The sequence below is a fragment of the Uranotaenia lowii genome, chromosome 2 (genome assembly GCF_029784155.1).
Source record: "Uranotaenia lowii strain MFRU-FL chromosome 2, ASM2978415v1, whole genome shotgun sequence".
NCBI classification, from domain to species: Eukaryota; Metazoa; Arthropoda; class Insecta; order Diptera; family Culicidae; genus Uranotaenia; species Uranotaenia lowii.
The window spans coordinates 144,606,350-144,631,349 of record NC_073692.1 but is presented as its reverse complement, the minus strand read 5'-3'; the positions used below and the strand labels follow the sequence as shown (position 1 = coordinate 144,631,349).

The following is a 25,000-nucleotide window of genomic DNA, read 5'->3' as shown; positions in this document are numbered from 1 at the left end:
TAGTGGTACTTTATGAGACGAAATAAGTTTACGTTAGTTTCGTGCTTTAATCATAACACTATGTAATTATATTGCTGTGATGATATTATTACCTCATTCGGAACACAACTGTCCGGATGGCGCGGAGACGTGTTAACAAACGGAATCAGCAAGACCACGTGTCATACGTGCAACAGCTTTTCAAAAACTTCCTGGACAGTAACAGGAAACATCGTTCAAACATACCACATGCACAGCCGAACCCGATTCAACGGCCAGTAGACAGGTTCAATATCGATGTTGAAGACTACCGACCCAACTTGTATCAGCAGGAAGTGATGAAAAATGTTCGTTTGGCACAGAAAAATCCAACGAACCAACGAAACCTAGTTCAAAAATCATCCTATAACGATGATACATCATTTGGAGGGGCGTTCAAGAAACCAAATGCTGTTCCTTCTAATCCAATACAGCGATTTCTTCAGCAGCCTGTCGGTAGGCCTCCAGTAGATAAGCACTTGAACCAACCGACTTACGCAAGATTCAAGCGGCAACAAGGTTCAGATCAGTTCCACAGACGTCCTCCAAGTCCCACAAACAACAAAGGCGGTTTGATACAGTGGCTCGAATCTCGAAAGAAGGCAAGAATAGAGAACGACATTCTGGCTCGAAAAAACAAACGCCGTAAGGCCGAACAAGACGAATATCTCAATCTACCGGATGGTTTTTTCTCTGGACAAGAGATTCAGATACCGTTTCAGCTCAACAAAACGGCAGCCGACAAAACAATGACCAGCGTAGCACTGTCTAGATTTGTTCCACCGATGGCTTCCACACCATTCGAGGAACCGGACGTCCTGAGCTCTCCGATTCTTTCGGATCCGGATGAGCTCATACGTGCTCCGGACAAACAGAATCATGCTTCTCAGTATCAACGTTTCCTCGGACAAGTCGAACGTGAATTGCAAAAGTTAAACCTGCTTTTCGATGAATCCGAATCAAAGAAACGTTTTCTGTACCGTGAGTCGCAACAGGTCGCTAGAGAGAACCAATCGATTCTCACCACTAAGAAACCGGATAGCTCTATGAGCGTTTGCTATGCGACAGCAAATAAGACTATCATGGAGTCTCTAGGACCGACAGTTTACCAAAGTATAGCGGAAGATGATCCAGTCTTGGCGGTAAGTCAGTCAAGTAAGACACATTTTTGTCAAGCTTTTGGCTCCATATTTAAAAATGATTTTTTTTTCTTTCATTTTAGGAGCCCTCCGTATTATCTTTGAAGTGTTTTGATCTCAAAGAGGAAGAATCTGATTTGGAAATGGATTTTTCTGGATTTAGTATGCCTTCGCCAAGTTTAGTTCACACTAAACAATTTTCGAATTTGTTTGACAAACTAGAATCTACAACTGCTAACAACCACGACCAAATAGCTTGGCGCCAACCTATGAAAAGGTTTGAAAAACCTAAAAATCCACTTCTAAGGGATCTCGCAAGTATTATGCGTCCAGAAAAGTTTAGACCACTCTCCCCTTCCCAAACAATAGATTTTAGATTTGATCAATCTCAAGATTATAATCCCAAAGATAAATTTTGTGATTTTAAGTCCTTTTCCTCAGAAGAAGTCAAACCATGCGTGGCTAATCGGCACCTGAATGACAGCTTTATGAACATGGGAATGGACTTCCCGATGAGTCCCGATATGGGTCAACCACAAGGGGCGACTGATTATTCGACGAATGGGTACCGAAACTACGATCTGCAGACACCTTTTACAAACGGTTATTTTCAAGATTATTACAGCTTTCCTAAGGATGGAAAACCACAAGCGAAAGCAACGGCGTCGGCTGAAAACGAGTTTCTTGATTTGTTTTACAAGAGAAGCAGCTCGGATGTCGATTTTCTTTTCTAAGTTTTTTACCACGTAATGAATTATAAATATCTAGCGAAATTAAAATTTAGATCATCCGTGTTATGCTTACTGATCTTTTACGACAATTTCAGCACTCGTTGCAGAATGATTGATAATCTGAATCAACCTTCAGGCTGTCATTAAGGCAAATTGTAAGAAGGTACATCTACTATATTATCATTTTTGTAATTCATAATATCGATACTTTGGTATGTTTCATGCGGATGGATAAATCTGCTAGGTTTAAAATCCCTCAAGACAATAATTGATAAGCAACCCTTTTTCGTTCAACTAAACCTCCGACTTTATGACAAGGATAACGACATATTTTCGTTGACTCAAACAGAGATGGTGTACGATCAAGATCAGCTTATCATCGGCCAAACAAGTTAACTTTTGGCAAGTTCAGGTCACGGATGTTTGGCTTAATTGTCTGGCAGACACCTACGGCTTTCTCAATGAGCTCCATTAAAACTAAGAACCAACTTGACACGTGAAAAAAAATATATTTTCATCTGATGATGACCAAATACAACGTTGCTTCAATGAAATGAAAATTCCGTAAGACAGTCATATCTAGTGTATAAGTCAAGTAAAACGGGCTCCCCATATTACCGTGTCCACTGCCGCTCGCATTAGTTCGCGCGCTGTAGTGTTTATTGATTATATAAACATTAAATTGTATTTCTCTATAGATTAGTTCGGCCCCGTTTGCGCTAATACAAATTCGATTCCTTACTGGTAAGCTATCGTCTGTTGGAATAGAAAACTTCGTGATTATCTCTCAAACCTCAGTTGCTGCTGCCTGTAGTCGTTTCTAAACCTATTTAGCTTTACATCATCATCTGCCGTTCGTTTATCTATATAGATTCTACACGATTCTCTCACGTACACACGACTACACTTCGCGTAATTATTTTCCTTATTTTCTCCCCTCAAGGAGATCTGGTCGGTCAATTACTCCCGCATGCAACACAGAGTCAAACAGTTCCAAGTGCTTTCTGGTGCCTCCCGTAGGGGCGACAAATTGGTTTATAACTATAACATTATCACACTCGGTCCTCCATCAGCAGGGTCGCTAGCTCTTATCTGTAGGATGAAATTAAATATCAATAACGCTCTCTCATCCCCTGTGGTTCACTAATACATTTACCTACCGTCTTTCATACTTAAACATTGTTCTATAAGTTACTCTCAGCTTCGCTAAAGATCTGGTGCTGTTTCCGACGAATTTCGTTGCTCCAACTAAGCGATTATATCCGTCTTTTTACGCATCTCACCGAAAAGGAACGAACAAAGGCGATCGACAAGGAAGGCCAAAGCTACGTCTGCCACCAGGACTCCAACGAGAATTTTTCGAAACTGTAATCGTTTAAATTACGAAATTAGTTTCAAGCAACTTCAAGATCAAACAAACAAGTATACTCACATCGGAATCAAAATCGATGACTTCAAAGGTGGTCAACAAATCGGGAACGATACCCAAGGCCAGGCAGAGCACAATCGTACTGGAAATCGTAATGGCATAGGAGAGCAACCGATTCTCCAGCATGCTTTCCATAAACGGATGGCCTTTGTAGTTGACAGCCACCGTTGCGATTTGCATCGTCACGCTTATGATGTACACGGTGCTGTTGACGATGTTCGGTTCGAATTCGTCCTTCTCGTCTGGACCCAGATCCAAATTGAGCTTGATTTTGCCTTCCCTGTTGATGAAAATTATTATGCGTTATTCCGGTATTTAGGGTTCGTTTTTACTTGGTTGTAAAATTTCGAATTGTAAATGTACTTATCTATATCTTTTTCTAAGAGGATGTAAAAAAAATTCAATTTATGTTTACCTTGGCGGAGATCGCAGATTTGCCTCCTGTACCAGATAGACCAGGGCCGTGAAGTGTACCGCAAATTGGGCCAGAATTGTCGTCACCGAGTAGAGGTTGAAAATGTTCGGCAGTGGCGCTTGCTTCGAGAGCACCTTCAGCGGCTTCGACCGGGTTATGAACAGAAAACAGGCCGCCGTCAATAATCCGTGCAGCGTCAGCTGGGTGTCACTATTCTTGACGCCGTCGATGTACAGGACTGATTGGCAGTAGGCGGAAATCAGTGCATTCAGGGCTAGAATCTTGAACATTTGCAGCGTTGTAACCAGAGTGCAACGGCCCTGTTTGATGATGTGACAAACTGAAATGGGAATTAAAGTTAATCGAAAATCCTATAATCAAGGAAATCTGAAATTTCTTCCTACCGCAATTAATCGAAGAAGATCGGCTGGTGAAGGGGGCAGCGATACTGGCGTCACCTAGCTTGACAATCTGAACCTGGTCATCGTCAATTTCCTTCAGCACTTTTTGTAGGCGTTCCTGGGTCGAGTTTAGATTTTCGCGATGCTTCAAGATGGCTCGATCACGCGGTGTCAAGGCCTTTCTTTCTTCTTGCTTGTCTTTTTTCTTATCGACTGTTGCAGCAATCGTGCCATCAGCTTCTCCAGCACCAGCACGGATTCTACGCTCGGTTCGCACCGGAACATGGCTGAGCAGCGAAACGCCTACATTGGCATGCTTAAGGGCGCCCACATCGTTGGTTCCGTCACCACACATCAGGGTATAGAATCCCAACCGTTTAAGGGTCGTTATAACGTATTCCTTTTGCTTCGGAGCGAATCGGGCAAATACCGTTACATAAGGCATCAGTTGCATCAGGTACGAGTGATGCTCATTGTCTAGATATTGAAGACCTTCGCCGGTGATGCAAAAGTCGTGTTCTTTGTAGAGATCTTTTACCGATCGCTTCTCGGTGAGAGGAATTTTAACATCTCCGTTGATAGATTCCCAACGCCACAGATTTTCGATTTCATCTTTAAGTAGAACAACAATGGTGCGCTTTGTGAAGCGTAGTTCCTTGGCCACATGGCAAGCAGTAAGCGGATTATCACCCGTGATCATCATAACTTTATGCGATGCCTGAATGATTTCTTTGATGGCGTACTTCGAATCGGGTTTAAGCGGACAGGAAATGATGATAAATCCAGCAAATTCTAAATCTTTCTCCACATCAGCTCTTTTCAGTTCACGGACAGTGGCGTGGTCAAGAGTTCCGAAAGATTTGTATCCTAAAGCAAGAACCCGAGCGCCTCGCCGCGAATATTCCAAGTATGTTTCTTCATAATTCTCCGGAACCGATTTCAACATCTTCATCAAAACCTCCGGGGCACCTTTCACGGTTCCAATGTAGGAGGTATCACTGCTTAACGGTGCTAGGTACCCGGCCAAAACCGACATCCGCTTCAAAGATGATGAAAAGTGGAAACGCTGATAGATTCGTAAAGGTTTGAACTTGCCACGCTTTGGAACTACTGAATCACCTTTTGTTAAATTCCAGTCTATAGCCATTAAGGTGGCTTTTTCTAAAGGATCGCCAACAAGTCCATCTTCCAATTGAACCAAAGAATGACATGATCCCAAAACATGAGCGGTCATCTCTGGAATCTCCAAGATCGAAGTTATTCCTGTATCTTTCTTCAGACCGGCCACGCCTTCCACAACCAAATTGTCACTCGTCAACGTTCCAGTTTTATCGAAGCAACAAATCTGAACCTTGCCGGCAAACGGAATTCGGAACGGTTCAGTGCAAAATACAAACAACTTCGAAAGTTGCAACAACGACGTATTAACGGCCAGCGACAACTCGATCGGTAGATCCGGTGGAATGATTGAGGTCAAAATCAGTGTACACTCTAGGAACAATTTGTAACGATTTCTCTCCGGGTCTTCTGACCCCTTAATCCATACGTAAACTGCAGCCGTTACAGCGAATACCATCAGAAACAGAATAAATGCAAAGGTTTCCAAATTATTTTCAGTCACTCGTTTAACTCCAAACAAAATGGTCCGCAACAGCTTTCCCTGCGATGTATTGAAACCGGTTCTTAAAACGTAACCGATACAGCCACTGTCCGGGGCTCGCATTGCACCCTTGCTAGGCGAAGAATGTTGAACAACTTTGGTGCCTCCGAAGAGAACGTACAACTTTCCATCTGAATCGACATCCAACTGTTTCTTGTGATCGTCCGTATTTTCCAACGATTCTTTCATTTGCGGTACGGATTCTCCCGTGAGCATACTCTCGTCCACAATACACGTTCCTCGAATCAAGAGCAAATCGCATGGAACTAAATTTTCATCCTGGGACCGGGTTATCGAAACCAAATCTCCAGGTACCAGCGAATTGGACAACATCGGTCGCCATTTACGTTGCCGAAAAACATTGATGAGATAAGGTTTGTTTCCCATCTTGCGAATTTCCGACATGTTTCGGAGCTGTTGCTGGACCAGGATACATTCGAACGAGATCAACATCCCAAGTGTAAAAAGCGAATAATACATGTACTCGTCCAAGCACCACAGCAGTACTGAAAATATTTGAAACACGAAAAACGGCGCCGTTGCCCTCTCAACGAAAAGTTCCAAAAATTCCGGGACCACCATTTCCATGGCGTTGTTTCCGTACGTTCGCTCCGACAAAGCCACATCCGCGTCATCCAGGTGACCCTTGGATTCGAAGTACTCTTCGTAGGTTTTGTGGATTGGAAACTCCACATTTCGGAATTGCTTCTTTTCCGGGTCCCACACGTACTTGGTCTTCTGGAACAGGAACCAATAGATAACTTCCTCCGAGGACCCCTTCCCGGAGTCAGCTGGGTCCGGCTTGGTTTGACGAATCTTCACCAGCTCCGAGGAACCATTGTTTTCCGTGGGCACAACTTTGGCGACAGTCGCTTTTTCAGCCGTTTGAGCCGATCGGCAGTTGAGGAATGTTTGCACGTGAACGCTCCAGAAGCAGCACAGGCACACCAGCACATGGACGAAACCGATCCCGGCAAGGGCTAGCAGTCCGGCTTCACCTACAATTGAAAAGGTTGAAAGTTTAAAATTCCAAAACTTCCAAAACAAACAGTTAGTTAAAGGATTTCAAATTAAGATTTCTGTTTCGGTTCAAAGTTCAAAGTAAACTTTTTGCTGGGTTTCAAATTGTAAATTTGTCCTGAGCTTTTATGATTTGAAAATTATTCCAATTAAAAATTATAGATTCAAATTCAAATTTCTTATCCTTACTCTAAATAAGTTCAGTTTTTATATTCTGATTTAAGAAGCAAATTTCAGAATTATGTTGGAGATTTGAAAATTAGGATTCAAAGCTAAATTGAATATTTCCCAGTTTGATATCAGATTCAGAATTCAAATTTTGTTGAGATACATATTATGAAAGTATTCAAGATTCGAGTTCCATCAATCAAGACAAAGTGAGGAAGAGCAGTGCTCTTGACCAGTAGTGATTATTTCTTACCATATTCCTCCACACCGTAGACGAAAACCCAAAGATACAGCCAAAGCGCATAGATTAGCATAAACGGCAGGACGCTTCCACTAAGCGCCACCGGCGTCGGAACATGGAGGGTGACATACTGGACCAGATCGTCCAGGGACCCGCTTTTCCGGGGCTTCTCGGCTGTCATACCGGTTCTACCCTGTTGTTGTCGTTTTTGTTAAATGATCCGGTGAATCTAAAACGACCACCTCCTCAACTACTTCTGCCTGAATACTTCCCCACAGGGGACAAATCCGATCCGAACGCTGGGGAAACGCAACCAGTGCTCTCTAGTACACTGAACCGTGAAGGAGAAAATCCGGATTCCCTTTCCAGGTGCCCGCTACCATAAGCTAAAATCGATGAGCTGCCGAAGGGTGATTATTTTCGTTCCATGGTAAAGCTAATGGATGATGATTTACGCGGCTCGGGGAGATGATTTTTCGATGGAAAAATGAAATTTTTCACTTAAAAGTTAAAATATTGTACTGCAAATCCTTCCGATGATGGTGAGGTGAAAAAAGCACTTGACAGGAGCCGAAATTTTTCCGACTGCGTTGACGTGGGAATTTGTCTGTACTAAAACACGATCATCATTGTTAAATCGAAACGCATGTTTTGCAGCACTCAAATCAAAATGAGTTAAATAAGTTAAATAAGTCAACCAACACGCACGGCAACTTGACAGCGATAAACAGGTCTCAACTCAACAACTGAAATTCGAAGTTCAATACCGTATTATTTTTCACCTGGAGGCAAACCAGGGGCAACCTAGGTTCACTCTAACTGCTGTCATCATGCTCATTTATTGCTCTAGAGGCAACCTATAGTGTTTTCGTTTATTGGCGATTCTGTTTGTTTATTCAGAAAAAGTTTTGCCCCGCGCTAGTGGAGAAAAACGAAAACGGTACTAGTTTCGCTCGAAAAACGGACGGAATCACCTTGAGAAGAAAGTCAGTTTTGCGAGAAGTTCACCAATACTCTCAACGTTGTTGTCAAAACATTAAACAGCTGTTTGTGGCTGAAAGCAAAACAGTTGAAATAATGAACGGGTAAATGATTATTGCCGCGATTCGAATGAAGAACCGAGTGAAGAAATCCAGAAGGGAGAACAAAATGACAGCTGCATGTAAACATTGCGCTCGTTCTCACGCACACCTATGTAACTCGAAACCCGAAAGTCATTTTTTATTCGGACGGTTCCAGAGCCAAATCCGGAATAAAAAAAATACGCCATCTGAGAGATGGCCATCCATCCAGGGGTGGAAAAAAGGAGAAAAAAATCAAAACAAGCGCTCAAATGTCAAATTGGTCTGATTAAATCACCGACCAGTGAGCAGACATAAAATTTTGTTTCATTAGAATGACCATTCTGAAAACTTGTTTTAAGTCGTTGAGAGAGTTTTGCATTGGATAAGTTTACAAGTTTCACCAAACTGAGCATGCCTCATCTATGAAACAACAGCTTTGTTGATATTGCTTGGTTCTGGTACGAATTTTTATCATAAACGATTACAAATCTTAAATGTGCTCATTTTTCTGTCGAACATATAGGCACAGAGAACAGATATCGGGCCCCGAACAAAAATGTGTTGAAAACGTGTGTGAGAATACCAACCTAAGTTTCAAACCAAATTCGTAAGTGGACTAACATCCATAAGATGTCGCTACCAGTACACATATTTTTCCATTTTTTCGACACGCTTAGAAATTAATACTCATAGCTTATCTCAAATGAGGCCATTGCAAAATATGAGAGTAACACAACTTATTGTGTAATAAATTATAAGAACATCTTGATTTAAAAAAAAATGCAAATCATATTTCAATCACACTTTAATCGCTGTCATATGTCCCAGCATATGCCCCATATTGTTCAATCAATATTGACGCCGAATTGAAAGTTGAATTCCAAGTTTTAAAGTATGTCTGTCAGTAAATAGTTTTCTAGAACAGAGAATGTGAACATAAACGTTATAATTGTTAATTATGGGTCGGTATTCCGGTTGATGTTATCTTGTAACTCATGTTTATTCATTTCTGCTGATTACTAACCCTGAGTTACAAGTCCTCATGTATCGATCTGAGGTAACATCAACCAGAATATCGAGCCATAATTTACAATTATAATATTAATGTTCACATTTTCTGTTCTAGAAAACAGTTAACTGATAGTAAAATCCCAACACATATTTTAACACTTGGAATTTTTTTTAAAATCATGATGTTTTAAAATTTATTACACCAAAATTTGTGTTACTGTCATACATTGCAATGGCCTCATTTGAGATAAGCTATGAGTATTAATTTCTAAGCGTGTCGAAAAAATGAAAATAAAAATAGGTGTACCGGTAGCGACATCTTATGGGTGTTAGTCCACTTACGAATTTGGTTTGAAACTCAGGTTGGTATTCACACACACGTGTTGAGCTCCAGCCCGAACTCTGTTCTCTGTGATATAGGTAACAACAAATTGAGCATTTACCCTATGTACTAAATTCATCGGGGCTCATCGAGTTCATCCTCTAATCTCAAGAAAATCGAACTTCTGGCATCTCTGGAACGAAACTGTCATCGAGATTCCTGCACCGCAAAGTTCTGCATCCGCGATTACCGATTTCACTAGTTTTTTACGGAAATATTCTTGCTAAATTGATCGATTTCTCTCGTACGACACCTTACAATAACTGTTAATAACGATGGCACTGCCGTTCAACTCCAAATTTATCACAAACCGCTTATTGCTTAACAAATGGTAAGTTTTTGTTTGCGTACTACCTTTTACAAAACAATGTTTAACCTCCAATAATTGCGGACAATTTACACCCAAGTTGCAACATCTGGTGGAGACCTTACGTGAGTGGTCCCTCGGATGGAGGTCGGGCCAGCAATCCGGAAGGTCCTACCGTTAACATTCCTTCAAAAGAGGTGGTAACAGCGCTGCCTCCGCTTTCGGAACCGATTCCGGATCTTCCACCGGTTCAGTATGCTAGACCCGGGGATCAGAAGAATGTTACCCAGGTTACTCGATTGGCCAATGGTTTGAGGGTTGCTTCCGAGAACCGTTTCGGTCAGTTTTGTACCGTTGGGGTTGTCATAGATAGTGGTCCACGTTTTGAGCTGGCCTATCCGAGCGGAGTTTCCCATTTTCTGGAGAAGTTGGCCTTCCAATCGACGCAAGCGTTCAGCGAAAAGGATGTCATCTTCAAAGAGCTGGAGAAGCATGGAGGAATCTGTGATTGTCAAAGCTCTCGAGACACTTTTGTCTATGCGGCATCTGCCGACAGTCGGGGTCTGGAGTCGGTCATTCGAATTCTGGCTGACGTGGTGCTTCGGCCCCGGTTGACTGCCCAAGAAGTGGACATCGCTAGGCAGACGATCAAGTTCGAGCTGGAAACGCTGGGAATGCGCCCGGAACAGGAACCGATCCTGATGGATATGATCCATGCGGCCGGATTCCGGGATAACACTCTTGGCTTTCCCAAACTGTGTCCGGCCGAAAATGCTGAGAAAGTCGATCGGAATGTGCTGCTGTCCTATCTGAGACATCATCACACCCCGGAGCGTATGGTTTTGGCTGGTTTGTTTTCTTTTAAAGTTAGTGAATTGTGGAAAGTAACATGTTTTTAATATTTTAGGTGTCGGTGTTCCCCACGACGAGTTGGTTCGTTTGGCGGAACGTTTCTTCCTGGAAGGTTCTCCAACCTGGGAGGCAGAGAAGATCGCTTCGAAGGACCCGACTGGGGTTGACACTTCCGTAGCCATGTATACCGGTGGTTCCAAGCTGGAAGAATGTGCAATTCCTGTGTACGCAGCCGTGGGTTTGCCGGAACTGGCCCACGTAGTTATAGGACTGAATGGTTGCTCCCATCAGGATAAAGATTTCATCGCAGCATGTGTGCTAAATATTATGATGGGAGGAGGAGGTTCTTTCTCGGCTGGTGGTCCCGGTAAGGGAATGTACACTCGGCTGTACACAAATGTGCTGAACCGTTATCATTGGATGTACAGTGCCACCGCTTACAATCACGCCTACGGAGATTCGGGACTTTTCTGTATCCATGCCACGGCTCCGCCAACGCATGTCCGCAACTTGGTAGAGGTAATCACCAGGGAGCTTTACACAATGCAATCTCGACCGGGCGATCAGGAATTGCGCCGTGCCAAAACGCAACTCCAATCGATGTTGCTGATGAACTTGGAGGCTCGTCCCGTCGTTTTCGAAGATATCGGTCGACAGGTCCTGGCTACCGGTGAGAGGAGACGACCGGAATACTTCATCCAGGAAATCGGTAAGTTAAATTAGATTTTTTCGAAACACGTAAAAAAATTTCTTCACTTTTTCAAACAAACAGAAAAAATTACCGCCGAAGACATCCAGAATGTGGCCAAGCGGTTCCTAGCGTCGCCCCCATCGTTGGCAGCCCGCGGTGAAATAAAGGGCATTCCGGACGTCAAAGACATACAGACTGCACTTTCCGGCGAGGGTCGGCTACCGGGCAACCGAAGGCTGTCGCTGTTCCGGTAAAATGCGCGGGCTGCAGCAGTGATCGCATCTATTTTCGTTTTAAAACTGTGAGTACTCCCTCTTAGCGTTAGTTGATTGAACCTCCTTGTGAAAGATTATGTGCTTTGTGTTAACAACGAAATTTATCACCCGAGGAGAGTAACAACAAGTCCATCAAATGGAGATTTGTTTTGTAATGATAAAATATATTAGGGTCTCTTTAGTCAAGCTGAACCGGATTTGTGGTTTTACTTCGAGTTGAAAGAAATCTTTGGGAAGCTCTGTTGATCCACTTTATCGAATGTAGGTGACAAGTTGATGCAAAAGGTAAGGTGTTTCAAGATCCCAGCGTCGAATTTCCGAAAAATAAATGATCCCCCTTATTCTGCGCCGCGCGTGAGGTGACGATAGTCGAGTCGAGTCGGAGTCACGTGAGTCTTGTCACCTTTTTCCCGAAGCCGATGTGACAGAGCATACGATTTGTTACTCACGGTGACTACTAGATTAGGATAAGAACTCAAAAAGTTCATTCTAAAAGACGTTTCTCACCTAAAGCGACTACTGGAATTGGGTGACTCGACTATCGTCACCTCACGCGCGGCGCAGAATAAGGGGGGATGTCTACAGCTACCCATCTAGAGCCTTCAAGATTTTCGTTGACAATATACATCTTCAATCTGTTGTAGAAAATAGATCGTCTGGTCATCTTTTACTTCCGTGTTTGGCAATCTACAATCTTGAGCTCTCCTTGTATTGTATCTGTGGTTATCGATTCAGAACTGCAGACCATGCGGAAAATAAAGTGGTAACATACCTTTGTTAATTTTGTATATAAAAATTACACTGTCGTACGCAATCCTCTGCTTAACTGACAACTACTAGCAAAGCACTAGGAGTATATCGGTGCATCATTCGTAGCTCTATTCGCATTGCTTCTCTTTTTGTTGTATTTTCTGCAGCCGCTTCGTTTGTGTATCTGATGCCTAAAGCTATCTCTTATTGGGAAAAGTATCCCGTATTTCTTTTCAATCTTCTTGATAGTAAAGTCGATGTGTGTCAGGTATTTGGGTTCACGTATTCTTTCGATCACAAAACCATAAATAGTAAAACAACAGACTCCAATTTTGATTTTTCTATTTGTTTTTTTTTCTATTCAGATACAATTTTCGATGTTTTGAAAAATTTGCAATATCCGGAAGGAATTTAGATTACACTTTCCTTTAATCCGTGCATGTGTTTCTAAAAACGGTGGTGGCAGAACACTTCCGGCGTCCAATATTCAGAATTTTGTGATATCAAATCTAATGATTTGATTTTTTTTTTGTGATGGTCCCTTAGGCCCATTTGGGTCCTTCCTCCACCCCATACGCTTCTTTAGAAGTGGAAGGGACATATTATCCTAAGGATAATTTTATTTTACTTTAAATTTTCTTTTTCTGTTCGACTTATTTAGTCTTACTCCCGCGTATGTCCATCACCGTACAATTTAACATCTGATTCTTCGTCAGATACCATCACTTTCTTCGTATGATCCTTGTTAGGATTGGTCATATTTTCAAACAGTCCGTTTGATGTATTGTATTGCCATTTTCTTGAAAGTGTTTATGTTCACACTATTTTTAATGCTCGACTGTAGGTTGTTGAACATTTTCAATCCATTGTAGAAAAGAGAGCGTTTGCTCATCTCTTTTCTAATATTCGGCAGTCTGAAGTCTTGTGCTCTTCTAGTGTTGTATCTGTGAATGTCGATTCCGTATTGCAGACCGTCCGTTAAATAATTTTGTAACATACAATTTTTCATCTTATATATAAACATTAAGCTGTTATATGCAATTCTCTGTTTCACTGACAACCATTGCAGAATATCGAGCATTAAAACACTAGGGGTGTATCGATTTTGCATAATTTTATTTTGTATTTTTCGCAGTCGATTTGTTTGTGTGTCAGATGCATGAAGCAATATTGTAGCGCAATAATCGGAGTGTGGCATGATCACGGATTTCACATAAATTATTTTTGACCAGAAAGTCATATAGCGACTAATTCCGCAAAGTATCCCATATTTTAGGCTATTTTCTTGATTGTAGAGTCAATATGTGCTATGAAATTTAGTTTCTCGTCAACTTGTATTCCCAAGTATTTTAGCTGGTGCACTCTTTCGATGACACAACCATCAACCAGCAATTCTGGGCAGACTCTTATTTGACGATTACCAATAACCATCCAGCTGGTTTTATTAAGATTCAGACACATTTTTTATGTTTTAAAAACTCAGAAATATTTTTCAAATCAGCATTTGCTTCTTGGATAACGAGCTTTAAGTCATCACCACTCCAGTAGGAGACTGAATCATCCGCAAATAATTTAAGAGAACCATAACGTATGCAGTGTGTCATGTCATTGATGTACAATATGAATAATATGGGACCCAGGACACTTCCTTGGAGGACTCCTAGATTATTTTCCCTATATCGTGAATATAATGACCCATGTTTTGTTCTTTGCGTTCTATTATTCAAGTAGTCTTTGAAACCAGTTTAGTACCGTTCCGTTGATACTTATTCTTTCCAAAATGTTCAAAAATTTTAACCGCCTTCCAATTTCGAAGTATCAAGTTCACTGCAGACTCCGTTGAATGCTGCTTTCTGAATTCAGATTGCTCGTTAATCAATATTCCTTCTGACTCAATAAAATGTTGAAATTGTTTTTTAACTGCTAACTCCAGCACCTTTTCTTGAATTTCCAACATGTTTATCGGACGATATAATTTAGCCTCTCGTGCTTTTGTCTCTTTTTCAATTGGAATAACAGTCGAATGCTTCCATGTAGAAGGTATTATTCCTAATCGTAGACTCGTATTTATAATTTATATTTATAATCCTTAAAAACTTTCAAATAGGCGTTGTCGATACCAGCCGTGGATTTCATATTTTTCACGATTTTATCAAATTTTTGACAACTTATTGTTTCAAATGAACTGAAACTTCCACCATTGCAGACAATATGATCCACGAAGGCGTTAGAACTTGCTGGAATACTGTCATGGATTTTTATGACACCGTCAATGAAGAAGTCATTATACTTCTCTGAAATTTCAGTTTCTTTTGCAGCATTTGAAGTTACTAGTCGTTTTATCGTTTTCCATAGCAATTTTCCATTATTTTGATTTCTTTCCAGCTCATCTTAAATTGATCGATTTTTAGCCAGCTTTATTTTACGTGAATATTCATTCCTTACCAATTTGTATTTTCGCCAACATCTTTCGCATTTCGTTCTTAGAAACTTTTTAAAAGACTGTCTCTTTGCTTTTTCATTTGCTTGAGGCTACTGGAGTACCATTTAGTACTCGAACCTGCACTATTAAGTACGGGCTTAACCTCTTTTTGGACCACAAGTGCATTTACACTATCTTTCAATAATAAGTCGAAGCGTCTTACTAACTCATTTAAGTCTGCGCATCCCAAGTTTGGTATTCCGGCCTCCAAGAGCTGACGAAATGCGTTGTCATTATATCGACTCCAATCCTTCACCGTGTAATGGTTTCCGGGAACTCATTCTTTATGTCCAAAATCAGCAGAAACATTCATTGTCTCGTCTTGGTACATCTTTGTACCTGAAAATGAACACATTTTCAAAGGTGATGGGAAGTATTAGAGAAACATGAGATATCAAAGAAAGATACAACGGCTCACCGGCAGAGACCCGCAATTTCCGCTTCAGTACAACGGCACGTTATCCAATTACACCACGACGAAATAGGCTCCATTATGCGTACATGTCGAGTTTCGTCGATCGACCCCTGGATCTTCGATAATCCATGTATATCTCTGTTTCTCTATCACCACCCATCGCCTCGGGGTTTTAGCCGAGCAAGCACATGGTCGATTGCTTCGGGTTTACCGCTTTTTACGGTCATCATATGAAGAAGCAATCATCCCCACGGAAAAGTTATAATCGTTGATGAAGGTAACAAAACAATAAACATTTCTCATACGCCGAACAAACTAGTTATCGGATCAGGCGGTTTTCAAAAGGCGCCACTTAGGTTCGGATTCTTCTACTGAAACACTTAAGCCATGATATTGATTAGTGTTATTCATTCAAACTTAATGTGCGTACGCAAATCAACACATACAAACTTATTACGACAAAGAGAAAAAAAAAACGATAACTTTCTATCCGATCCGAATACACTAGTCAACAAAGAAGAGTCCCACCATTGGCTAGGTCTGCATCGGTTCCGGTGCTGGGGCCACAAATTCCGGCTGGTCATCGTCCTCCTCCTGCTGCTCGTAGATCTGAATGTATGCCTCGGTCAGCGTTATCATCTGCGGTAGAATGTTGGTCACGTGCAGATCCTGCATCTCGTACCACTGGTTGGTGTTCTTCTGCAGAATGTGACACCGATAGGTACCGGAATTGGGTTCCCCATCGTGGACGATGTTTGCCACCAGGTTGTACTTGGTAAACTGGTGCAGCTTTTTGTTTTCTTCTGTTAGTATGTCCCCCAGGTCGATGTTTCTAAAAAATAAGAAAAAACAGTTTGAAACAAGTTTTTTTAAACTAATAAAAATAAATTTACTTGACAGGAAAATTTACGATGGTTGGGTTCTTCTCGAGGAAGAATGTATTTTTTGTAAACCGCTTAATGTAAAGTATGACGAATTTGGGTAATCTGGTGATTTCAAATCGCTTCATAAAATTTTCCTTATAAGTCTTGTACTCCTTCTCGGATACTGAGTTGAACTTAGCTAGCAGCTGGTACAGATTGACCTGTGGGATGATATTCTCCCTGAATTCGTCTATGAAAAGCGGAGTGGCCGGCAGATCACACGTCAGGTACAGGAACGTGGAAGTTTCTACCTTCTCCTGGTATTCGTCGGTGGCCAACAGGAGTTGTTTCTGAACATCATCCAGCTCTGTCGGCGGAAGTTTGCGAGTGTAGATCTTCATTTCACCCAGAAATGTTCGATTGATAACCGACGAGTTCGGTTCTTTGTTCCCTCTAAGCTGTTTGTGCAAGCTGTGTAGAAACCATGAGAGGAATTCAATAGGATCACCCTGCTGAGTGATCTGAAACTTCTTTTTACTCCACAAAACAACCGCCTGCAACATTTCGTGAGGCGAAACATGGGCTTTGAAATTTCTGGGATTCCAAAGCTTACGTAACAATTCTCCGAATCTCTGTACCAAAGTGAATGCCGTATCACCCGGAGGGCGCTTTATGTTGGCGTAATTCTTCTCCATCAGGAAGAAATCCCGGATAGGTTTGACGTGACTCAAAGATTGCAAAATAACATTGCAATAATCGTTCGCTTTAATATTATTCATACCAACAATTCCCGGATTGTACAAGGTACCATCAACAGTACGGGACATTTTCTGACCCTCCTTGTCCAAATTACGAATAGCTCTAGCCGTAAACACCGGGTTCAACACATATTTTATGTCATCCAGCGATGAATCGATAATTTCGTAATTGTCCGGCAAACAATAGAACTTCAGTGTGGACAAATTCAAATACACGTGATGCGATTCGGCCACCGAATGCGTATAGGCATGGGTGTTCGTTCCCCGTCCCTGAAAGTACTTGCCACATACCAGACAAGCGTACACATTGATCCGGGTCAATGACACCGAGCAAAGCTTCTCGAAATCGAAATCCAACAGATGCCGGTTGATTGTGTCCAGATATGGGCACTGCTTAGAACGATTAAGCATTTCTGCATTCGGTGGAGCCGGTTTCCGGTACCGATCCACCACGGCCACATCGTCGTCGTCATCCTCCAGCAGGATGCTCTCCAGCTTGGCCCGCTTGGAGGGAGAAGCGCTGCTCACATCTAATCGTAGCCGAAACGATATGTTTTTAAGGTTAGAAATTTTTTAAAGTCGCGGGACGCTTTTATTTTGTTAGTTTCTTACCATTTTCCGTTTTGCGCTTTTTGGAATCACTCATCCTGGTTAATCTAAACTAAAAGAAATAATTTTCAAACTGAAAATATGGCCAAAAGTAGATAAAATTAGCAGAATAATTCCGAAAGTAGAATTTTAAACCGATATCTGGTTTGTTTACGGAAAATTTGAGGAATGAATCTAGTGAACCAGACGAACATTTTCTTTAGTGTTCATTTCTTGCAATAGATGTGTTCAATGTCCTTAATGAACTTTTTCAGGATAATTTTTGATCGTTCAATTCTAGATTATTTTTTAAGTTCGTATTAGCCTATCGTAATATCAATAAAACGATATAAAATCAGTTTTTGAGATTATATTCCTCCGATATTAAGTAAATTTTGTGATAAGTGTAATAAACTTGTTATCCTAAAACCATAAAAATCAATGAAATTTAAACAACTGCGATACGTAATATTATACGAAACGTTATTGTAAAAAATAGCAAAACTAGTTGAAATGTTTTCTCTTTGTTCGCAAAATACTGCAGAAATGTGTTCGCTTGTTTTTTTTATTGAAAATTTTATAAAAGCACATGACATTGTGTCCTTCATTTTGTCTTTTCTATTTCTGTTTTCCTTTTGAATTCGTGTTTTCGTTAAGGTCTTATGGTTGATAAGGATATGAAATTATGAATCAACATTTTTATATTTATATTTGATTTATTTTCGTTGTTTTCAGCATTTTTGTCATGACCATGAGCATGGCATAATTATAAATATGCTTCAGTAATGCCAGAAATAATTTCGAATTTATTCACAAAAAAGCAGAAATAGCTAGAGATATTAAAATATGCATATAATAAATCTAAACGAAACGCATTTTTTGAGATACATACCTTTTATTTGTGCACCTACGAATCTCACTAGTATAAAATTATAACTTATTCCTAGCGGAGGAAAGCCTATTATTTTTACAATGCTATGAGTCAATTAAGAACGTTTATAATAGATGCATATTTCTTATCTTTACTTTTAAAACTATCTTCGAATACCGTTAGCTTAATGTTAAAAAGACAAAAAAAAACACATCAAATTGATTCAATTTTTCCTAAAACTTTGCAAGATTGGATAGATGTTCTCCAAACTTTCGGTGACTTCTTCCGCCGATTTGGCTCCGGTAAACACGATTTTACCATTCACGAAAATCAACAGCACAACCCGTGGTTTGATCATCCGATAAATCAAACCGGGAAAAATCTCCGGCTCGTACGAGCTAAACTGCCCATGAACCTGGTTCAAATTTTCCAATCGAACCGGGAACCGCAAATCTACTACTGCTACCAAATTTTGAATTTTAAATTCTAAAAACCGCACCGGGTAGCCGAGCTTTTGGATGATTCTGGCAAACTTCCGAGCCGCCAAATTGGCATCGGCCTCGTTTCGAGCACCGGTGCAAACGATTTTCCCGGTCCGGAAAACTAGAGCCGTGCAACGAGGTTCTCGTATCCGCATTACCACTCCGTGAAACCGGGCCGGATTGTATTCGGTATTTCGGGTGCGGAAATTAATACTGGCCAGATCCAGTTCACATCCTAAGCTGACGGTGGCCACGCAGTTTCTACAAATATTTTTAACAATACGCTGTAGTGAGATTGTTTAGGGGAATTGACTGTTAAAAGACTTACTTGACTGTGACTGAATTTACTGCTTCCTGTGGTCCGGTGGGCATTGGCAGTTGCATGACCATGCTGCTTTGCGGAGGTTGAGGCTGCATAATTTTAAAAAGAAATCATCATTAGGATCACTTTCCCCGATGTACAATATTTTTTTCAACAAACCTTTATCGTTACCGGCGTTCGGGGTTGGGGAGCGGTTAGCATGCTTTTAACAGGAGACTCTGGAGTCGGTCGTTCCATGGCTAGGCAGGTACAGGATTCAGTAGCAATTGATTTCGTTAAATCTTTTTAAAATAACAGGATTTTGCAGGAAAAACAAGGAAAATATGCGTGAGCGCAAGAATGGCAACAAAAAAGTCCGTCGACAGTTCGGAGTGAACAGTTCAGATGAACGCGATGAATATTTTACATCAAAGTGTTCATGAAGGAATGAATCAAAACAAACAAACCAGGGTTGAAACGTCCCGGTTGAGTACTAAAATACACGATTAATTTATTCAATTGACAGTAAGGTTAAAATAGGACAAACTTAATAGTGAAAAAGAAAACATAACACGGAGAAAAAAGTGTAGTATTTCCAACAATAATCCACTTATACTCAATCATACATATATCTGATTGGATTGTATCCCATTTACCCGAAAACTATTGCCCAGAATGACTTTTCTCCAGAATGACAAATACCCGAAATCAAACCCCAGAATGAACCATTTCCCAGTAGTATCCCAGTATCCCAGTTGTTAGTAGAACTGGCAACCTTGGTACGGAGATCGGACAAACGTCAACGCGTTGGCGCCGAAAAGGAATTGTCATTGTTAGAAAATTGATCAAAACTGCGACACGTTTTTTCTTGACCTGGCAGTTAGTTAGTTTTTAGTGAATAGTTTTTAGAGAAAGCCGTATGTATTGATTACTATAGTTGTTCCGCTCATCCTTTAAAGTATTTTTTATAGTAGGTGGAAGCTATTTGGAAAGTTGCGCGTGATTTGAGTGCTCGCGGGTTTGTGAGTCGGAAGAGGTTGGGTTATAGAAATTCCTTACTGCGCAATTTGCCACTAAAATATTGTATTTCCTTTAATAGTTTGAGTGACCGTTCGGTTGTTCCGGTTAGGTGTACCGGGTTGAGCTCAATTAGAGCGGTAGGAAAGAAAAAGCGTAAGTACGCAAGTGTACTTTTCAATTACCCGAAGATAAATATGATTTTCGTCCATTAGCTTCAAATAGCCGGTGATATCCGACGGTTTAGGGTTGCCAGAGCTAGAGCTTAGGGTAAACGGCGAAACTTATTTGTAAGTTCATTAGAGATTGTTTACATTATCATCATTTAATAATAAATGTATTTACAGTCGAGTTCGTTCGCATACAACGTACTACGGAACAGTTTTATTTCCCACACCAGTAGTATCCGACTCCTCACGCTGCGCGTTCGAACTTTAAAGAAATATTGTCCTTCACGCTGTCGCGTGTCGGACGGGACTAAGGGATCACGCCTAGCTTTCACGCAGACCTAGGAAGCCCCGGCAGACCTAAACCAATGTAATATGGCCGCCGCTTCCGACGGCGGGTCGGCGGCCACCTCGGATTTAAGAGCTTCTGCGGCTTTGTGCCGCCTCAGCCCCTTCATCCTCGTTGGTTGCGGCTTTGCCGCAAAAAAATAAGGTTATGAAACCTCATTTTTAGTAACAATTCCTTTTTTTTTTAAATAATTTCTAGTAAAGATAAATGTTTTCAATTTTCTGGGAAATGGTTCTTCTGGCGAAAAAATTTCTGGTAAATGGTTCATTCTGGTGAAAAAAATTCTGGGCAATGGTACATTCTGTTGAAAAATTTTCTGGGGAATGGTTCGTCTGGGGAAAAAAATTCTGGGTAATGGTTCTTTCTGGCGATTGAAATTCTGGTGATTTTTCATTCTGAGCAATGGTTTTCGGGTAAATGGAGTACAACCATCTGATTGCTTCTCGGCTAACTATAATTATTGAAATTTCAACAATACATATAATAGACAATCTGATTGATTTCGTACATTCAACAATGTATATAATACATTCAACTATAGTTGTATGATTAATTTTGTGCATTTAACTATACATATAATAGATTCAACTTTAATGCACGGTTGATCTTATACATTCAACAATAATGTTTTGTCTGGATAGATTTTCGGATAAGAAATTGACAAAACACCTTCTCTTGTCGACGACTAAAACTGAAGAGAATATTTTATTGTCATTTCATTCTGATTACAGTTTTTACCGCGCAAATCTCATCAAATGAACATGAACAATAATTTAATGCACGGGTAACATTATAGCAGCAGTTCAAACGAAGCTGTATACTAGCAACAGCTAGTATACATCGAGGCGTTTTCACTATCAACTCAGGGTGACCAATAGTGATGAGATTCATCATACTGGCCACCTAAAACGACTGTTTTAAACATGGCTGCCCTATTTTGGTTTTGTTTTTGTCTTGTCGTTGATCAGCACAACATTTTCGGAACAGTTTTCAACAATTCAACGAATTTCACTATTAACAGAAATCACTGGATGTTCATGGATCAAAGGTGGGTTCGAAAAGATGAAATAGCTGGCCACCATCGAGTACGTTGAATTGAACCGGAATGGAATTTTGGCACACATTGTAACTAGGAAAACTCGGCAGGCAGGCACACGTACTTCGAAGTGCTTCCGAAGCGGGTACTGACTGGGCAGTCAGTACGGCAGGTGCTCGAATGGCTGGTAGTCTACCTTAACCACCAGAACCTCCCATCCGGGCCGTATTACTGATCGGGAAGATGGGTGACGAGGGGGCCTTGGATCGGCGCTCAGGTAGGGTACAGCGTATGAAATGGGGTCCAGGATTAGTTGACAGGGCAGCTTTACGTTTTGGTAGCAGTGATCAGCAATAGGCACAACTACTTCGAAGTGCTTTCGAAGCGGGTACTGACCGGATAGCCAGTACGGCAGATGCCCGAATGGCTGGTAGTCTACCTTAACCACCAGTACCTCCCATCCGGGCCGTATCGCTGATAAGGACAGGGTTCGTATTCCGGGGGACAGCGTGGTTCGGGTTGTTGTTGAACGGAAGCTGAATAATATCGGCGGCAGATCGAGTTGGGTACACCTACGTTGTTGGGTTTTTGGATCAATTCCAGGACGAGGTAGCGAAGGCTACCTAATCCTGGTCACGGCACCAATGTTTTGTCTGGATAGATTTTCGGATAAGAAATTGACAAGACACCTTCTCTTGTCGACGACTAAAACTGAAGAGAATATTTTATTGTCATTTCATTCTGATTACAGTTTTTACCGCGCAAATCTCATCAAATGAACATGAACAATAATTTAATGCACGGGTAACATTATAGCAGCAGTTCAAACGAAGCTGTATACTAGCAACAGCTAGTATACATCGAGGCGTTTTCACTATCAACTCAGGGTGACCAATAGTGATGAGATTCATCAAATAATTATGGTAGAATCAACTATAATAATATGATTGATTTAATTACATATGTGATAGATTCAATTATAATACTATGATTGATTTAATTATAAATATGATAGATTCAAATTTATTTCAATGATTGATTCACTGAGCTCAACTACAAATATTGTACATTGAATTTCTGTTTATGTAGGAAGTTATCATATCTGAAGCACTTTTTCGGAATAATTTTACGGCTACGTTTTATTCTCCTTTAATTTATTATTTCAGCATTTTGCATGTGGTGCGTTTGAGCCGCCATGATGCTAGAGAACCTGACCGGAAATCCCGATATCCATGTCCTGGTTCCTCCGCTGTTGTTCTTTTTGCATCTTGATGCATGGTTGCCCAGGAAATTGTGCGTCCTAACTAATCGGTTCCCGAAGACGTCCGTGCCTTTGCATCCGGCGAAGATTGACCTGGTGGGGGATAAATTTACTCAAAATCTTGACATAAATCTATCATAAGCTGATTTACCATAATGTTAGTTTCCTGTGGGATCCTGCCAGGATTGTGTAAAAGAACATCGAGGCCCACGTCGATTTCCCGGGCAGCCAGAGTAGGTGTACTTTTCCCAATTCCAGGAACTTATACACGGCCTTATACAGGACCGCTGCCAGGAACTGGTAGAGGCAAATTTTTCCCCATCACCGGAAAGCGCTTGCGTCAGGTACTATCGGATGAGCCCAAAAAACAGCGATACGATCGCTACACACTGTAAACAAAGTTACTCTGTTCTGTATAAAATTCCACACAGTTTCAGGAAAAGTGTCTCCACTTAGTTTTATGTTTGGGCGCTTTACGCAGAGCGTGAGCAAAAAGCTTTTATTCATTTTTAGCTTTCAGCCTGTTAGTCAATTCTGTATATTTTGATATAGGGATGCCCATGCGTTTTGGAAATTTCTCTGCAAAAGTAAAGGTCCAAGAAATTTCTTCGAAAAAAAGTATCTTTTTAACAATAAATTCTTTATTTATATCGTTCAAGGCAATAATATTAAAAATTTAAGAACACGGTGACTACGTACAAACTAACGTGCGGTATAAGTAAGGCGCTTCTGTTTGACCGTCAGTTGCAGTTCTTTGTGGCGATTGTCGTCGAAGAATGTTCCTCAAAGTTTCGTGTATTTTTATGACCGAATTCGGTTGCCATTTTCTGCTGTTTATTTGAAAGTGGAGCTCATCAGTCCCAACCCCAACATCCGACACGGAATTGCTTCGGTACGATCCAGCCACCTGAGAATGTAGTATACCTGAAAAAAGGATTGAATTTTGGTATTTGCAATAATTCGATGTGCGAATTCGAATAATAAAAAAAAAAAGAAATTTGAACGCAACATTTAAAATAATTCAATCATAATCCAAAATTTCATTCGTTTTGCATCACTCGCCGAAGGCGGTCGCCTTTTTTACCCTTTGCTAGTGAAACCAAACAAAAGCGTGAAAAAAAGTTTAAAGTTTTGTGGAGTTTTATGGTACAAGTGCGATTAAAATTGGACCGTGAGTGGACAATCGACAGTAGTACCGGAAAGGATTATTTTCTCCAGACAGCCGGATACATCTGGATAAAATCTACCGCAACGGCGGAGGGATTGTTTTGGAAGCCCGAATAATTCGGATTTGATTGCCGTTATCGGGGAACCAATTCATCCAGGTGAACACAATTTGGACAATCTACGTCTGATCAAGGCGGACAAGCAGTTCGGACGAGGTTTTATCGAATCGGAAGAAAAACACGTGGTGGACGGCCATTGTTGACGTTGGAAAATAGGACCATTGCTGACACTGAACAAAATCGTCGATTACGAATAAGGAAACAAGTTTGTAACTTTCTTTTTTTTTCTCTTTTTCTACCCTATCATTTTCTCATTTATTAAATTTCGAATTTTAGTGCTTTGTTCATATTTTTGAAAACGGCAGGCACTAGTGTCTCCGTTGATAAATATGGATGAAGGCGGGGAGTTAAACTCTTCAACCGAAGACGATGAGAATTTAACTTACGAGAATGAAGAGCATTTGGAAGATACAGATCATGCTGGTCCCTCAAATGCGAACCTTTCTCGGGTAGGTGATAATTCTTCATCGCCCTCGGTTAAGAGTGGAACAGCCCGACTCCGAAAATACACAGAGGGCTCATCTCTCACTGGACCTTGGGTGGTTTTCATCCGGCCCAAAGTAAACGGTA

The 25,000-nt window shown here is 41.0% G+C and overlaps 5 protein-coding genes and 1 long non-coding RNA gene across 10 annotated transcripts; 3 read left to right on the top strand and 3 right to left on the bottom strand.

Annotated features, from left to right (window-relative positions):
• The first annotated feature begins 6 nt into the window (after window positions 1–6).
• On the top strand, window positions 7–2,382 carry LOC129745927 (uncharacterized). Of its 3 annotated transcripts, XR_008737210.1 has the most exons (3): window positions 7–1,160; window positions 1,241–2,051; window positions 2,133–2,382. XR_008737210.1 is itself a non-coding variant. In XM_055739320.1 (2 exons), exons 1-2 carry the CDS (start codon window positions 117–119, stop codon window positions 1,889–1,891), a joined length of 1,695 nt encoding a protein of 564 aa, XP_055595295.1. In that variant the 5' UTR covers window positions 7–116; the 3' UTR covers window positions 1,892–2,382. The 3 variants fall into 3 exon arrangements, 2 of the variants coding, with proteins under 2 accessions (XP_055595295.1, XP_055595296.1); XM_055739320.1 differs by having other exon boundaries at window positions 1,241–2,382; XM_055739321.1 differs by lacking the exon at window positions 2,133–2,382 and having other exon boundaries at window positions 7–1,173; window positions 1,241–1,412.
• On the bottom strand, window positions 2,378–7,840 carry LOC129745926 (endoplasmic reticulum transmembrane helix translocase). Of its 2 annotated transcripts, none has more exons than XM_055739319.1 (6): window positions 7,235–7,840; window positions 4,137–6,791; window positions 3,733–4,072; window positions 3,321–3,597; window positions 3,045–3,253; window positions 2,378–2,980 (listed from the first exon to the last, which is right to left on the bottom strand). In XM_055739319.1, exons 1-5 carry the CDS (start codon window positions 7,401–7,403, stop codon window positions 3,137–3,139), a joined length of 3,558 nt encoding a protein of 1,185 aa, XP_055595294.1. In that variant the 5' UTR covers window positions 7,404–7,840; the 3' UTR covers window positions 2,378–2,980; window positions 3,045–3,136. The 2 variants fall into 2 exon arrangements, with proteins under 2 accessions (XP_055595294.1, XP_055595293.1); XM_055739318.1 differs by having other exon boundaries at window positions 3,049–3,253.
• Window positions 7,841–9,816: 1,976 nt separating this feature from the next.
• LOC129745630 (mitochondrial-processing peptidase subunit alpha) lies at window positions 9,817–11,996 on the top strand. Its single transcript, XM_055738824.1, has 4 exons — window positions 9,817–10,010; window positions 10,087–10,835; window positions 10,894–11,547; window positions 11,611–11,996. The coding sequence occupies exons 1-4, from the start codon at window positions 9,955–9,957 to the stop codon at window positions 11,781–11,783; spliced, it is 1,632 nt and encodes a 543-aa protein (XP_055594799.1). The 5' UTR covers window positions 9,817–9,954; the 3' UTR covers window positions 11,784–11,996.
• A 3,841-nt stretch (window positions 11,997–15,837) lies between these two features.
• On the bottom strand, window positions 15,838–17,841 carry LOC129745413 (U4/U6.U5 tri-snRNP-associated protein 2). Its single transcript, XM_055738478.1, has 3 exons — window positions 17,685–17,841; window positions 16,345–17,602; window positions 15,838–16,283 (listed from the first exon to the last, which is right to left on the bottom strand). The coding sequence occupies exons 1-3, from the start codon at window positions 17,716–17,718 to the stop codon at window positions 15,986–15,988; spliced, it is 1,590 nt and encodes a 529-aa protein (XP_055594453.1). The 5' UTR covers window positions 17,719–17,841; the 3' UTR covers window positions 15,838–15,985.
• Window positions 17,842–18,527: 686 nt separating this feature from the next.
• LOC129745636 (TBP-related factor) lies at window positions 18,528–19,698 on the bottom strand. The gene is made up of 3 exons (XM_055738842.1): window positions 19,495–19,698; window positions 19,342–19,424; window positions 18,528–19,274 (listed from the first exon to the last, which is right to left on the bottom strand). The coding sequence occupies exons 1-3, from the start codon at window positions 19,570–19,572 to the stop codon at window positions 18,755–18,757; spliced, it is 681 nt and encodes a 226-aa protein (XP_055594817.1). The 5' UTR covers window positions 19,573–19,698; the 3' UTR covers window positions 18,528–18,754.
• Window positions 19,699–20,106: 408 nt separating this feature from the next.
• On the top strand, window positions 20,107–21,065 carry LOC129748518 (uncharacterized). Of its 2 annotated transcripts, XR_008737748.1 has the most exons (5): window positions 20,107–20,231; window positions 20,286–20,350; window positions 20,414–20,487; window positions 20,547–20,621; window positions 20,679–21,065. It is a non-coding gene; the product is annotated as an uncharacterized LOC129748518 (long non-coding RNA). The 2 variants fall into 2 exon arrangements; XR_008737749.1 differs by having other exon boundaries at window positions 20,110–20,487.
• Window positions 21,066–25,000: the final 3,935 nt, after the last annotated feature.

Bases quoted from the DNA above. Each gene is read 5' to 3' on its own strand.
- LOC129745927 (XM_055739320.1), top strand. From the start codon at position 117: ATGGCGCGGAGACGTGTTAACAAACGGAATCAGCAAGACCACGTGTCA. The intron at 1,161-1,240 runs GTAAGTCAGTCA...CTTTCATTTTAG, and splicing joins AAGATGATCCAGTCTTGGCG to GAGCCCTCCGTATTATCTTT.
- LOC129745926 (XM_055739319.1), bottom strand. From the start codon at position 7,403: ATGACAGCCGAGAAGCCCCGGAAAAGCGGGTCCCTGGACGATCTGGTC. The intron at 6,792-7,234 runs GTAAGAAATAAT...TTTCAATTGTAG, and splicing joins CTACGGTGTGGAGGAATATG to GTGAAGCCGGACTGCTAGCC. The intron at 3,598-3,732 runs GTAAACATAAAT...TTTCATCAACAG, and splicing joins AATCTGCGATCTCCGCCAAG to GGAAGGCAAAATCAAGCTCA.
- LOC129745630 (XM_055738824.1), top strand. From the start codon at position 9,955: ATGGCACTGCCGTTCAACTCCAAATTTATCACAAACCGCTTATTGCTT. The intron at 10,836-10,893 runs GTTTGTTTTCTT...TTAATATTTTAG, and splicing joins GGAGCGTATGGTTTTGGCTG to GTGTCGGTGTTCCCCACGAC. The intron at 11,548-11,610 runs GTAAGTTAAATT...TCAAACAAACAG, and splicing joins ATACTTCATCCAGGAAATCG to AAAAAATTACCGCCGAAGAC.
- LOC129745413 (XM_055738478.1), bottom strand. From the start codon at position 17,718: ATGAGTGATTCCAAAAAGCGCAAAACGGAAAATG. The intron at 17,603-17,684 runs GTAAGAAACTAA...GGCTACGATTAG, and splicing joins AAAGCGCAAAACGGAAAATG to ATGTGAGCAGCGCTTCTCCC. The intron at 16,284-16,344 runs GTAAATTTATTT...CTTATTTTTTAG, and splicing joins ATCGTAAATTTTCCTGTCAA to AAACATCGACCTGGGGGACA.
- LOC129745636 (XM_055738842.1), bottom strand. From the start codon at position 19,572: ATGGAACGACCGACTCCAGAGTCTCCTGTTAAAAGCATGCTAACCGCT. The intron at 19,425-19,494 runs GTTTGTTGAAAA...AAAATTATGCAG, and splicing joins GAACGCCGGTAACGATAAAG to CCTCAACCTCCGCAAAGCAG. The intron at 19,275-19,341 runs GTAAGTCTTTTA...AAATATTTGTAG, and splicing joins GTAAATTCAGTCACAGTCAA to AAACTGCGTGGCCACCGTCA.